The sequence below is a fragment of the Crocuta crocuta genome, unplaced genomic scaffold (genome assembly GCF_008692635.1).
Source record: "Crocuta crocuta isolate KB4526 unplaced genomic scaffold, BGI_CrCroc_1.0 scaffold3, whole genome shotgun sequence".
Classification (NCBI taxonomy): Eukaryota; Metazoa; Chordata; class Mammalia; order Carnivora; family Hyaenidae; genus Crocuta; species Crocuta crocuta.
The window spans coordinates 2,321,309-2,334,971 of NW_027529934.1; the positions used below are offsets into that span (position 1 = coordinate 2,321,309).

The following is a 13,663-nucleotide window of genomic DNA, read 5'->3' on the forward strand; positions in this document are numbered from 1 at the left end:
CGGAGGTGCAAAGATCCTCAGGAGTGACCTGTCTGCCGTACGCTGGGGCAGTGGCCTGAGGGGGAGATGCCTGGCTGGGCTATAGGTAGGTCTGGAGGCTGGAGGGACAAGGAACTTGGGTAAGCGCGGGCCAGGGGTCCCCAGATACCAGTGACAGGGATCTGCGTGTGTCTCTTATGCTCAGCCTGGGGCGCCCTCCCGGAGAAGCCACAGAATACAAATCATATGTCAAGGATTCCACACTTATGCGGAATGTTCTATTTGCATTTAAAACTTCCATGGCGCGATATAAAAGAGAAGTGTGAAAGAAAACTCATAATAATTTAAGTTTGTCTTTACTTAGAACATTAAGTAGCAAATAACACAATAAACAGATAGAAACCTTGGAAGAGAGGACAAGGCTTTTCCTGTACTTTTAATAGTACTTGTTTCCTGTTTTTGAACAAAGAGCCCTACATTTTTATTTCACACTGGGCCCTGCAAATTATATTCAACATTTTTATCAAAGTGGCCCTGTTGGGAATCGTCCGTGGGATTACCCTAAAGTCATGGAAATCAGCTTCTGATTGTCTTAATATCATCATTTGTCTTTGATGGAATTGCATTATCAACTGTGTGATAAACCCGCAATGAAATAACTGATAATACAGGAGCAGTTTCTTCCCATTTATTGTTAACCCTTCACAATTCGGTCTTATTCCATCCAGTCAAAAGATTAGCATCACTAGGAAAACATTACATGCAAAATGTGGCGGCACAGCAAACACTGCTAATTCATATTAAAAGACACGTAAACAAACAAACAAAGATCCCTCAAAACTAAAGTAAGTTTCCTTCCTGGATGGGGTATGTTTCAACAAGCCCTAGCCTGGATCAGACGTCTCAAGAGTGCACTACTGCCATCTTGTGGCGGGCACCCACAAGGGCACCGCATTGTAGGACGCCCACTGGATGCAGGTAGTGCCCTCCCCACGATCATTGATCATTACAATGTACGTGTCCACACACTGCTGAAGGTCTCCCGGTGGGAAGAAGGGGCGCACTCACCCCTCCTTAAGGACTACCGGCTTAGACAGACTAATGAGATGGGGAGTAAAATACATCACAGAGAGTAAAATCCACTGAGCGGGAGACTGATGGTGGCTTGTGTTCCTGCCAGTGCCTACAGATCATAAACACAGACTCCCTCAACTAAGAGATCAACAAATGCAAGAAACATAAATATAGGAAAACTAGAGAATTCTTTTATTTAGTGGAGAAACAGGTAGGTAAATGACAGCCAGATCACACACTCTTAAATAGGATAAAAAGGAACATCACAGTGATGACATCAGAGTGATGAATTCCACAAAAGGTGACAGATCTGCACTGCAGACCAATGGGATACTTACAAGCAAGATGTCACAGCATTAGTGACCAATGTGTATCCACTTAGGTTTTCAAAGCTGAGGAACATTTAGAACCTTGAATCTAGGCACGACCACTGTAAGCACACCTACTAGGTCGTTCAAAACTACTCCTGGCTAAGTACTTTTCTTTCCTGACATTATTTCCCTCCAACATTTAGAATGTTAACGCTTCACGTTCCAGTAGTAATCACACACAGGATTGAAAGCCCAACCAGTGAAGAAACTGTCATTCTTCCTATAACATGTTCTTTACAAAAGAAAAAGGAAAAAAAAAAAGAAAAATGAAAGGCGTGAGCATTTTGTACAATTGTTGCAGAAGAACCACCAAAGCAATTCCAAACAATCTGGCTCACTGTACAAAAAGGTGCGGCTCACAGAACCAAGGGTGTAAAGCTACAGCAGGTGAGTATCAAGCTTTCACGGGCAGGCAACGTTCAACACGGGACCCAGCTCGGTCTCTCTGGGAGGCTAGCGCATGCCCAGAATCTGTCTGCTTTTCAGCTGGTAATTTTTTTCAATATCTGACAACGCTTGAGCGCGGAGCTGAGCAGCATGAAGTCTCTTCTTCAGGTCTTTGCACTTGGACTTGGAGGTGAGCAGACTCTCAGAATTCTCACTCCTCATGACATTCTCTTTACTTTCCCCACTGAAATGAACTTTCTTCTTAATAATCGAGGATGGAAGATCAAAAAGTTCTTTAGAAAGAAAGCAGAAAAAGAGTAAGTTCAGCTCCTCCCTACTTAGCAGACTTTTCAAACACATTTATTCTTTTTTTTCTCTCCCCCCCCTTTTTTTTAGATGTTTTATTTATTTTTGTGAGAGAGAGAGAATGCACTAGCATGAATAGGGAGGGGAAGAGAGAGAGAGAATCCCAAGCAGGCTCTTGTGCAGAGCCTGACACAGGGCTCAAACTCAGTAACTGTGAGACTGTGACCTAAGCCGAAATCAAGAGTTGGCTGCTTAACCAACTGAGCCACTTAAGTGCCCCAAAAAACACTTATTCTTTCAGTTCACATTTGAAATCTGGGGACCTGTGTTATTTTCTCTGGGACAGGAGATGAAGGGCATCAACTCTTAATAATCACCTCTTCTCTTAAGGTTAAAATGCACTGGGAATTCAATACAAAACTTTTGGAAATCAATGTGATTTATTTCTATTCTTGAAAACAAGTGCCATTCTACCTAGAACACATAACTTCCAGAAAAGTAAGAAGCAGAAGGTCTTTCTTACAGACAGCACGTTACAGATAGTTTGGGTTAAATATTCAAGAACACTCATTTCAAAGGAGCTTAACTGACCAGAAACTGATTTCAAAAAGGACCCAAGCAAAGTCAGCATGGAAAGGATAATTCAGGTTAATGGTGTAATGAAATATGTGAATTATAGGTTTTATATGAAGAAAAATTTACTTGAAGTGGCTACACTATCGGCTACTGACAGTACTATCGGGGGGTTGGCGACTTGCAGTTCAGAATTCCAGAAACTTTTTATTTTTCCTTTGTGTTCATTTAAAGGAAATACATTCGAATATTTACTGAGCTCACTGTACGGGCCATTGTGGACTGGACAAGGGCCCCATTCTCGGAGGGGGAGACGGACCATGCACACGGCAACAAGCACGTGCGAGGAGTATCTGGGGTGCCGTGTGGGGAAGGGCAGTACAAGTGAGAAAGGGAGACAAGTGCGGGGTGTTTGCTTGCAGGGATTGAAGCCGCCCACTAAGGGGACTTCTGAGCGGACACCTGAGGAAGAAGCCCTGTGGCTCTCTGGAAGAGGACGTTCTAGGCCAAACAAGTGGAAGTCCGCGGAGTAGGAGCCGGCTGCACAGAGAAATGCTGCCTTCCCCTTGCCCTGGGACCTCCTACTTCATATAGTTCCTGCTGCAGCAAACCTGGCTGCTTTTATACTTAACTCCACTGCTGCAAAGATACCCACTCTACTGTCACCAACACCTATATATTCATGAGCCAACCACGTAACCTGTAAATCCTACTGATGGGGTAATTCTGTAAGAAAGAAGTGTTTAGGAAAGGAGTTAGTATTTCACGAAGTAGAAGAAAACGAGTTAGCATTTCATTAAATAGACTAAGAGCTTCTAAAGAGATGCTGCTGCATCACATTTTCCTCCACCTAAATTTTCTAGCCCGAGGGCGGGGAGAGGATACTTCCAGCCCAGGGCACCTGTCCCGCCTGCTTTGTTTATTTTATGGCTCTGACATGCTAGGTGCTTCCAGTGCTTGGAGCCACAAAGGATCTCCTGGTCCCAGGGGATACTTGATTCCTGAAGCTCCCTGTAACAGAGGCATTTGCTGGGATGCGCATCGAGGTGGACCCCGGATGTTTAGGCGCCCTGCACTGGAACCCCTCATCCTGCTCCAGCTCCGTTCAGCCTTTGTTCACAGATTCTCAGAGCAAAATGTAAATCAAGTCCTTCCCTGGAGGAGCACAGTCAGCAGGGCCTTCAATAACTCCGGACAACAGGTCTGATGCATGCAACTCACCCAGGTGAAAATTTCTCCTCACTCTACCACACTGATTATAATTTCAGCCTATTTTGTCTCTTAGAGGGGCATAAAGAGAAAAACTGGAATAAATATTATAAAAATATGGAAATGGTAGCAATATTGAGTAAAAAGAAGTAATTTCAAAGATGAGCTCAAGTTTTATATAATTCTTGTTTCATTTACTTCCATCACTTACCACTATGATGTTATTATAACCATCAAACTAACTTAGGCAGTTCTTTTGTCTGTTCCATCTACAAAATGCTGTCATGCTCACTGAAGTGACCAGATTCTCTCTCAATTTATTCCAGATGGACATGACAGCCTTCACAAACGCTGCCTGTCCTACATGGTAGGAGGGAGCTATAAGAACTCTGCCTGAGTATCACTGCAAAATTCAGATACTCAATTTTTAAAACCAACAAAAACACTTTAAAAAATAATTTATGTCATGAAGAAATTTAGAGAAAAGAGGTTTTTTTTTTTTTTTTAAATGTTTTATTTATTTCTAGGAGAGAGAGAGACAGCGTGAGCAGGGGAGGGTCAGAGAGAGAGGGAGTCACAGACTGAAACAGGCTCCAGGCTCTGAGCTGGCAGTCAGCAGAGAGCCCGACGCGGGGCTCGAACCCACGAACCGTGAGATCATGACCTAAGCGACAGTCAGACGCTTAACCGACTAAGCCACCCAGGCGCCCCTAGAGAAAAGAGGTTTAACGCTTAGTATTTTCCATAATCTTCTAGAGTAGGTTAAATCAGATGTAGGGTTTCTGTGAAATGGAGAAGGCCCGTTAGAGGGGGCTCAACGGTATACCCACCAACCACTTCTCGCTGGAACACAGGGCCCCGGGAAGGCTGACTGCCTACAAACTGTCTACTCGGAATAACAAGAGAAACACAAAGAGCATACATAGATATCAACCAAATTTTAAAAAATACATGTTTCAACTTTTTTTAATGTTCATTTATTTGTATTTTGAGAGAGAGAGAGAGAGAGAGAGAGAGAGACCAGGGGAGGGGCAGAGAGAGAATCCCAAACAGGCTCTGCGCTGAGAGCGCAGAGCCCAATATGGGGCTCAATCTCACGAACTGTGAGATCATGACCTGAGCCAAAATCAAGAGTGGGACGCTTAACCAACTGAGCCACCCAGGCGCCCCAAATACATGTTTCAATTTGCAGGATCTTAGCAAGAACCCAAAAGTGATGGCTTATTCTACAGTTGGTTTATTCCACTATTTAAGCTATACTTTTTTTTTTTTTACGTTTACTGATTTTGAGAGAGCAAGAAAGGAGAGCACAAATGGGGGATAGGCAGAGAGAGAGAGAAAGAGAGAGAGAAAAAAATCCTAAGCAGGATCCACATTGTCAGCGCAGTGGGGCTTGAACCCTTGATCCATGAGATCATGACCTGAGCCAAAATCAAGAGTCAACACTTAACCAACTGAGCCACCCAGGTGCCCCTAAGCCATACTTTCTACCTGCTCATGTGGCAAGAGTAAAATGCTGGGGTTTTTGCTTGTAAATGAAGAGAAATGTATAGTAATTTTGATAATATTCCCAGAGAAAAATCTGAAATGCACAACAGTTTTTTAAGTGTCCTAGCTTTAAAAGAATCAAAAACTAAACCTGTAGTTTCATGAGGTAAATAAAACTGAAGATGAAATCATGATGACTCATTGCCTCAAGTCTATGAACCCATTAAGTAAATCATTGCTATGACAGAATTATTTGTATTGAGATGCATATATTCAGTGAACTCTATCTTAAAATATGAGACTGCGTAAATTAAAAGGGCCACCGAAGCCCCAAGGCAGCGAGATGGGTGCCATTTCTTTATCTGTGGTGGCAGCTTGTTTGCAGAGCAAATTCTCATACCTGGACCCGCTGCCAGACTCCGGAACCTCTGCTCCTTCAGCAGGCTGTAATTCTTCAACACACTTTCTGCTCTGGCCAGCTTGTTGTCTGCCAGTCTCTCCCGGACACACAGCTCAAATTCCTTCTCTTTAGAAAAGCAATGGAACAAGAAAGATATTAATGAGAGGCTATGGGTTTAAGACCATTCACACTTTGTAATCCTCTCACTTTCCCTCGTCACGAAGACTAGCATGCCTGCCTGGCACTGCGAAAGGTGCCCGGCCAACCTACTGTGCTAGGTTTTGAGTCAGCATTTTAGTATGATGTGTGCTGTCTTAGGCTTTCCCGTAAGGACTGGTTTAAGCACAAATACAAGGTCAGTGTCAACCTTTAGTCATGTTGTCTGGGAAGAACTCATTTGGGAAAAGAAACAATGAAAGCCATCTCCATTCTGCACTGAAAACAGGCAATAGTCCCCCTTTTGGGCATTACCGAGCCTCACAGAACCCTCCTTCTTCTGGGTCAATGACAGCACCCAGATAGAAGTGGAAAAAACCCCACAACTCTGTTAGGAGGTACTTCTTTAGATCAGTAACAAAGGCTATTTTTTAATTCATGCCCCAGAATTCAGAAAGGTCAAATTTCATTGGTTATAGGAAACTACAAAACATTGGGAAAAGCTTTAATAAACGTTTTTGCTTGTTTTACAAATTCTTTCGACAGAAGCATCAAAAAAAGGTTTCTGGGTAAATGGCGGTTATACTCCTACAGACAGCAGGTCTCACAGCACTATATAATTGTCATCAGGAAGTAAAACCATGAATGCATGTATGGGATGCTTTTTACGTTCATTTAAATAGAAAGGTATCTATCACCTGCATTGTGCATAAAGCAGCAGAAGCAAAACCAAGTGAGCCATGAGGGTGGCAGGGGACAGTCACGATCCATCTCTTGTCCCTTAATGTTAACATGAAGAGCCTCGCCGCTGTTGCTACCTTGCTTAATTTACATCCTGGGTAGCAGCTCTTACTTTAATGGAATAGACAGACTTTCAACGTCAAAAACTGATGAGTACCTAATCAGTTAATGCTCAGACTATTTACAGACCTAGAACATCTTCACTCACACACTTTACTGAATTGCCCGAACATATCTAGTCCCACACGCAATAGGGTTTTACACTTGGGCTATGCTGGGCCGGCCATATCAGGAGACAGAAGGCATGGTTTTTATCATGGAAGGCAGCAAATGCTCCAATCCTCTTTTCCAATGGAAACAATTTAGGGTATAAATATATTAAGGAAGAGAAAGAAAAAGTAGCTCCACAGTTAAGTATAATGACTATAGGGTCAGGGTCATCACAGTTAGCGACCAACAATATGAGAGCCATCGATCTAAGAGAAAGAGGCTCAACAGGGAAGTGGCAGCGAGCTTCATTTACTATTTTACAATACATATTTTGGGGCCTCAAGTATTTATAAGAATGTTCTAATAGGACATCCATGTATCAAATACTCTGTTCAGAGAGACTTTACACACATCAGAATAGCCCTCTGTAGTGCTCCCCGTCTTTGTCCCCATTCAGACTTACGCTCCAGCCGTTCTTCCCGGGCCTTCAGGGCTCGCTCTCGCTCCTGTAACTGTATTTCCTTCAGTTTCAGCTCCCCCAAGATGGGGCTGGAATCCTGTAACTTCTCCGGTTCCACTTGCCGCCCTCTTCTCTCAGGATTTCTTCTTTGCTCTTCTGCAACCAAGTCTGCTATCAATGGATTCTCAAGAATTTCTTCAACAGAAGGTCGATGGTAATCCTGAGGGAAACAACGTTCAGTTTTGCAGTCAGTGTTGTATTTCAGAGCAGAATACTCATCCAAAAAGAACAGGTACATTAAAGACAGCATACATTTCCAAGACAAAAGAAAGGACTTTATGGATGGGTCTTAAATGCCTGGAAAGGTTAAGTTCACTCGTGGCTTTAACCCATGAAGTTCTGGGTCCACAAGGTTATGCAGATGTTAACTAACCTTTGTTTCCCCCTAACCTGTCCATCCCTGAGCTGGTGCGTGGTGGCACTGCTAGGTCGGTCTGCCTTAGGACAAGTACCGCTGCCCTTGTATCTCAAAACTATTTTAAGCAACGCCCTCTCTTACCGACCTGCAGTCCTACTATTTCACCATTATCCTTCTTGGTAATTCCACAGCATTTAACTCCTGCTCTTACATCAACCTGACCCTAGGACATCTTCCTCCCCATCCCAGGACCAGGTCGTTTCCACATAACTCTTTATTTATTGCCCCTCCCCCACTCCATCTCTGGTCTCTAATCTCTCGGCTGGAGCGAGAGGCTGGGTAATGAAGTCCTATTTGAGGCCCCTTCCCTTGCCACCTGCCACTTTGAGGTAGGGAACTAAGGATTTGGAGCTTTTCTGCAATCCTGCTTCGCTAGCAGCCATCTGTTAGCGTGGCAGAGAGAGGGAGGAGGCACAAAGCACAGAAGGTAGGCCAGCAAGGATGCACAACTTGCCAAATTTCCATGTTTTCTCTTCTGTTAACGGAGTAGACTTAGCTGAGGAACTATAGCTAATGCTTCTATAGTCGTGTTGCTTCAAGAAACTGAGAGACAGAAGTAGACAATGTAATCTTACACTCTTTACCTTTAAATTTAACATCCTTGTAATAATGTCATTCAATTCATCAGAGTAACGATATGGAATTCGCCTGAATTTGCCTTCTCTAATCTTCCCAGCTAGTTCTTTCTGGTTGAAAGCTGTAAACGGAGGCCTGGGGAAAAATGTTTTTTAATGTAGAAATGAAAATATGTAACAGGAGCCAAATCAAAAGCACAGTTTAAGCTCCAGCTGGTGTTCATGTTTCTCCTGGGATTGTCTTCCCCAGCTAAGGTGCCCAACCTCGGCATTCCTGACATTCAGGGTCATATGATGTTTGTCAGGAAGGCTGTCCTGTGCATGTGGTTTGTTTTGTGGCATTGCTGGCTTCTGTTCGCAAGACGCCAGAGCTCTCCCTAGCTGTGACATCCCAAAATGTCTCCAGGCATTGTCAAATGTCCCATGGAAAACAAACTGTTTCCCACTCCCTGGCTGAGAACCACTGCTCCACAGAATAGTTTAGAACGGGAAAAAAAAGGCAAAGAATGGGAGCTCTTCCTAGTTCTCCAGATGCCCAGACCTCTACCCTGGATTTTTGTTTCATTTCTTCCACAAGCCTGGCCGATGTGCTCTCCCCATGAGCTAAGCATCAGTCTAGCAAGGGAAGCATCTTACCGGGTTAAAGTGGGACCCAGCCTCTTTGCAAGTGGGACCTTGCAATTAATTTGCAAATAAATTTTTAACCCATCTATCTATCTTCATTTTAACCCAACGTATGATTCTTTCAGGCTCGAATATGCATGGATGCTCAAAAAGCTAGACCCAGTGAAAGGGGACAAACCTCTGGGAGAGTACACTTCACACCAGAAGGCTGTTTTCTGCTGACTTACATTAACGCACACAATTCATACAGCAAACAACCCAGCGACCAGATATCAGATTTCTCGTTGTAGGACATGCGATTCATCTGCTCCTAAAGGGGGAGAAAAGCATACAAACGTAGGAGGAGTTAAAAGTTCATTCTGTCTTAAAACTTACAAAATGACCTGAAACAAAAACGGAACCTTAACATTTGGTAATACTGACCCAGAGAAGAAAAAAGAAAAAAAGGAAAACATTTTAAATTACTAATATTTTATATCCATAACAAAAATATTAGATACAAAAGACGGATCCAGTTTATGTCCGATCTTATGTCACAGTAACAAAGATGGTACTTTATATTTTATCTCCAAATTTATAATGGAAAGAAGGCAATGATCTTATCCTAATATACTGTCACAAATAATCCATTCACTTAGTTTTCATTCACAAATGTTATCATGTTACAATAGATCAGGTGCTGATAATTCAAAGGTGAATATGAGACCTCTACCCTCAAGCCATTCATAATGTAGAAACTCCATTTTGAACAAACCAGAGCAAAAAAAAAAAACAGAGAAAATTTCAGAATAATCAAAACATATATCTGGCACACATTTAAATGGATATAGACATATTGGCTAATTGAATTATCCATTTATATATTTTTCTTAGTCCACAGTATAAATCACAGTATTAACTAATATTCTCATTTCCTATTTTAATTATTTTCCTTTCTTCCACACTTACAGTATTAGTCTACCATAGTTCTTATTCTCAACAATGGGCACAGAAGTAGTACCAAAACCTTCAGGAAGCTTCTTGGTGTTCTAAACTCCACCAGGTGGTCTGATACCACTTCCTGACAATCAGTGCCTTAGGGAAGGCTGAACCGATCTAATTACAAGGGCAGGAGGGAAAAGGAACAAGAGAATTACAAAGGTTTCAGATTTTTCAAGAACCACTTCTGGGTAATTTTCCTTTATGTTGAAGTCTTTCTATTTGGAATCTGATCCAGTGTGAAAATGACACTCTTCAGGCAATGTCTAATCTTATTCAAAAACAACGCATTAGTGATAGCTCTTACTGCTTCAAGCTTTTAACAGACATCAGATAATATCTAGAGTCATAAACAGTTCATACCCTTTGACCTAGTTCATACCTTTCTGAGAGCTACAAGCCAAGGAAATAACCAAAAGGGAAGAAAGAATAATGAATGCATTCAAAGGTGTGCAGAGCAGCGCTCCTAAGAATGGTAAGAAATTCTAGAAACAAAATATCCAGCAACAGAGAGAAGGGATAAGTAAAGTCGATTCACTGCAGCCCCACTGCGAGAAGAGGCAACCAAAAAAAAGAACAAGTAGGAAAAGCCAACACTGTAAAAACATTATCTGAAAGAAGCCCTGAATCTCCACACACAGGGATCATCTAGACAGTCTATTAAAAAGCAATGTTCAAAATGAAAAATGGAAGGAAAAAAAAAGCACAGAGTTCAAGAACTGGTCCAGAGACCCAGAGATCCAGAGTCATTGGATCTGGGGGTGGGGCCCAGGGCTCTGCATCTTAAACAAACACTCTAAATGAGTCCCAGGTGGCATATAGGGCCCATGGCACTTTGGAAAACATTGCTCTTGAGAACAGAGACAAAACCTATTTCATCTTCGTAATCCCAGACCTTGGCACATGGTGGCCATTCAATAAAAGCTTCACTTTAATTGCTGATATAGAGGAGTTTAAGGGCTTGATGGTCCATTTGAAAAAAATATATATATAAATTTTAAGTGAACAGTATTAATTCTTGACTACTGTAAGAATTACTAAGCAAACAAATAAACAAAAACCTCAATTTCCTGCCACTGAATGCTTAGCATTAGGATGTTTAAAAAGTATATAAGTTCTGAAATACTTACAGGAGACATGTAATAGGGTGTGCCAACAAACGTTTTTGCAAAACTCGTATCATGGTTTAATATTCTAGCTAGCCCAAAATCTCCGAGCTTAACGTTTTGCTTGCCATCCAGGAAAACGTTGGCTGGTTTCAGGTCCCGATGCAGCACGGTATGACCACCATCGCTTCGCCTGTGACATTCCTTTAGGGCCAGAGTCAACTGAGTCATCACTCGAAGAACAAATTCTTCATCTAAGTATTGTCTGAAACCAAAGCAGTTATGCAGCATATAACTTCTGAATACACACATTAAAAAGATGGGATAATGTGAAGTATCTAGTTTTCAAGGTGTTCAAATAGGGAAATAAATTATTATTTTCAAGATGAGGTAAGGGTGTTGATTCATCAGGGATCTTCTAAAGTGCTGTGGACTCTTGGAACAAATACAAGAACAGTCTTCCACATTTTTTTTTTTTTAATTTCTAGGAGAGAGAGAGAGAGAGACAGCGTGAGCAGGGGAGGGTCAGAGAGAGAGGGAGTCACAGACTCTGAAACAGGCTCCAGGCTCTGAGCTGGCAGTCAGCACAGAGCCCGACGCGGGGCTCGAACTCACGAACCGCGAGATCATGACCTAAGCGAAAGTCGGACGCTTAACCGACTAAGCAACCCAGGCGCCACCCCAGTCTTCCACATTTCTGACTACTACGTCCCCAATCCTAAGCGAGGATGCTTAACAGAAGTGAAACTTGGCCCATTTTCAGCTTACAATTAAAAGATGAATTTACCTTTCCTTGGTTCCCTTTGTAATTACACTGGCCAGGTCCCCTCCTTCGCAATATTCCATTACAATGTACAGTGTTGTGTTGGTTCGGTCGATAATTCGATCATAGTAACGGACGATGTTTGGATGTTTCAGTTCACGGAGTAAATTCACTTCAGAAACAAGCATCTGTTTCTCAGCTTCTGTCATGGAGCCATAGTCAAGTTCTTTCCAAACTAATATCTGAAGTCAGAATTTCCAAGGTACAAATGAACTCATTACATAGTCAAAGACAAAGAAGGAACGTTCCAAATTTTAAAACTTTTAAAAGTTACTTCTCTATTAAATAGATCACAACGATCATTACCATCTAATTTAGTTCAATGAACTTAAGAACCCCTGAGTTTATTTCCATAATCTTCCCCTAGTCTTCGAGGGGTAAATGATGCAATGGGAGACAGGAGGAGTCCCATTAGACTTCCTCCAACCCCCTAGGCTCAGTTACTTTGGGGCACGGTGGCAAAAGGTACTTGGGTCAAAGCAGGAGCAGAGGGAATCAAAGTCCCTGATCATTCCAACTGTCTAACCAGTCAAACTTTCCCAGGGTGAGAGACCTTAGTAAAGATCCTTCCATCAGCAGCCGGGCAGTTTCCTCTCCATTATTTCTTCCTGTGTGTAAGGTCTACTTACACACACTGGAAAATAAAAATCCAATAATCCAAATAATGGGTATTTGAGTGAGTTCTGACTGCAAGGCAAAATCTCCAGGTTCTGGGGGTCCTGCCTTTTTCCCATGTCAGAAAGGGCTACTCTTCTCTGAATAGAGCTAGGGACTCAGCCACCANAGAAAAAAAACCAGAGATAGATACATAGATACATCTCAAAACACACAGTCTCCCAGCCCTTGAGCGACCCAGGACAGACACAGAGCTGGAGGAGATGGATTCTTCCCGGCACCCCGCCTTGGAGACCCACGGCCCCAGGCCTCTCGCTCTGCCGCCACCCCGGGGCCAAGGGCGCCCGCCGCAGGCAGGTGCAACCGCAGCAGGGGCGGAGACAGCGAGGCTGCTCGCACTCACCTTGCCGTCGCTCCTCCTCCGGATCTTCTGGCAGCGGCCGTAGGAGCCCGTGCCAATGGTGGACAGCACCTCGTAGTCCTCCGCCCGAGTCGGCATGGCCGGGCCCGCCGGACGTCGCCGTAGGTCTCCTGCAGGTCTCTCCGCCGACTCGGAGACGCGTCCTAGCCACACAACCTAGCTGGCCACTCCAATCTCCAGCCCGGTTTAACCGACGCGGGCCCTGGCCTGGCAGCCTATTGGCCCACGGCGAGGCCGCTTCGCCTCTCTGATTGGCTAAAAGAACACAACAACTTAGGCATCTTGGGAAAAGCTAGTCGTTGGCAACCGCGGACAGCGTCGGGGTCCGCGTCAGCTCTCCCCCTTCGAGGAGGAAATGGGCGGAGCTAAACCGAAGGCAGGGCGGAAGTGGAAAGCGGGTCGGCCCGGGTCTCCCTAACTCCGTCCTTCCGGCAGAGCTCGCCCAGGTAACCGAAGTCCAGAGACTTCTTCGCCGCTGCTACCACCAACTGCCTTCTGATCTTTGCACTCTTCCCCCTCACACTACCCACTGTTCTGTGCACATGCCCTCCCCTTGGGTCCCTTAACCCCGAGCCTAGGCGAGGTCACACTGAAGACTTCGTGGGAGCTGAGACTCGAGATGAAAAGCACAGAACCGCTCCGCAGGATGTGCGAACGAAGGCCAGATTATGGCTGGGGACCGGGGCAGC

At 43.8% G+C, this 13,663-nt stretch overlaps 1 protein-coding gene across 1 annotated transcript; it reads right to left on the bottom strand.

Annotated features, from left to right (window-relative positions):
• Positions 1-652: 652 nt before the first annotated feature.
• NEK2 (NIMA related kinase 2) lies at positions 653-13,163 on the bottom strand. Its single transcript, XM_077763174.1, has 8 exons — positions 12,957-13,163; positions 11,903-12,120; positions 11,140-11,380; positions 9,259-9,341; positions 8,417-8,543; positions 7,358-7,574; positions 5,788-5,913; positions 653-2,104 (listed from the first exon to the last, which is right to left on the bottom strand). Exons 1-8 carry the CDS (start codon positions 13,050-13,052, stop codon positions 1,878-1,880), a joined length of 1,335 nt encoding a protein of 444 aa, XP_077619300.1. The 5' UTR covers positions 13,053-13,163; the 3' UTR covers positions 653-1,877.
• Positions 13,164-13,663: the final 500 nt, after the last annotated feature.

Coding starts and splice junctions, on each gene's coding strand:
- NEK2 (XM_077763174.1), bottom strand. CDS start 13,052: ATGCCGACTCGGGCGGAGGACTACGAGGTGCTGTCCACCATTGGCACG. Junction 12,121..12,956: donor GGAGGAGGAGCGACGGCAAG/GTGAGTGCGAGC, acceptor TTCTGACTTCAG/ATATTAGTTTGGAAAGAACT. Junction 7,575..8,416: donor CAAGGATGTTAAATTTAAAG/GTAAAGAGTGTA, acceptor TGTTTCCCTCAG/GATTACCATCGACCTTCTGT.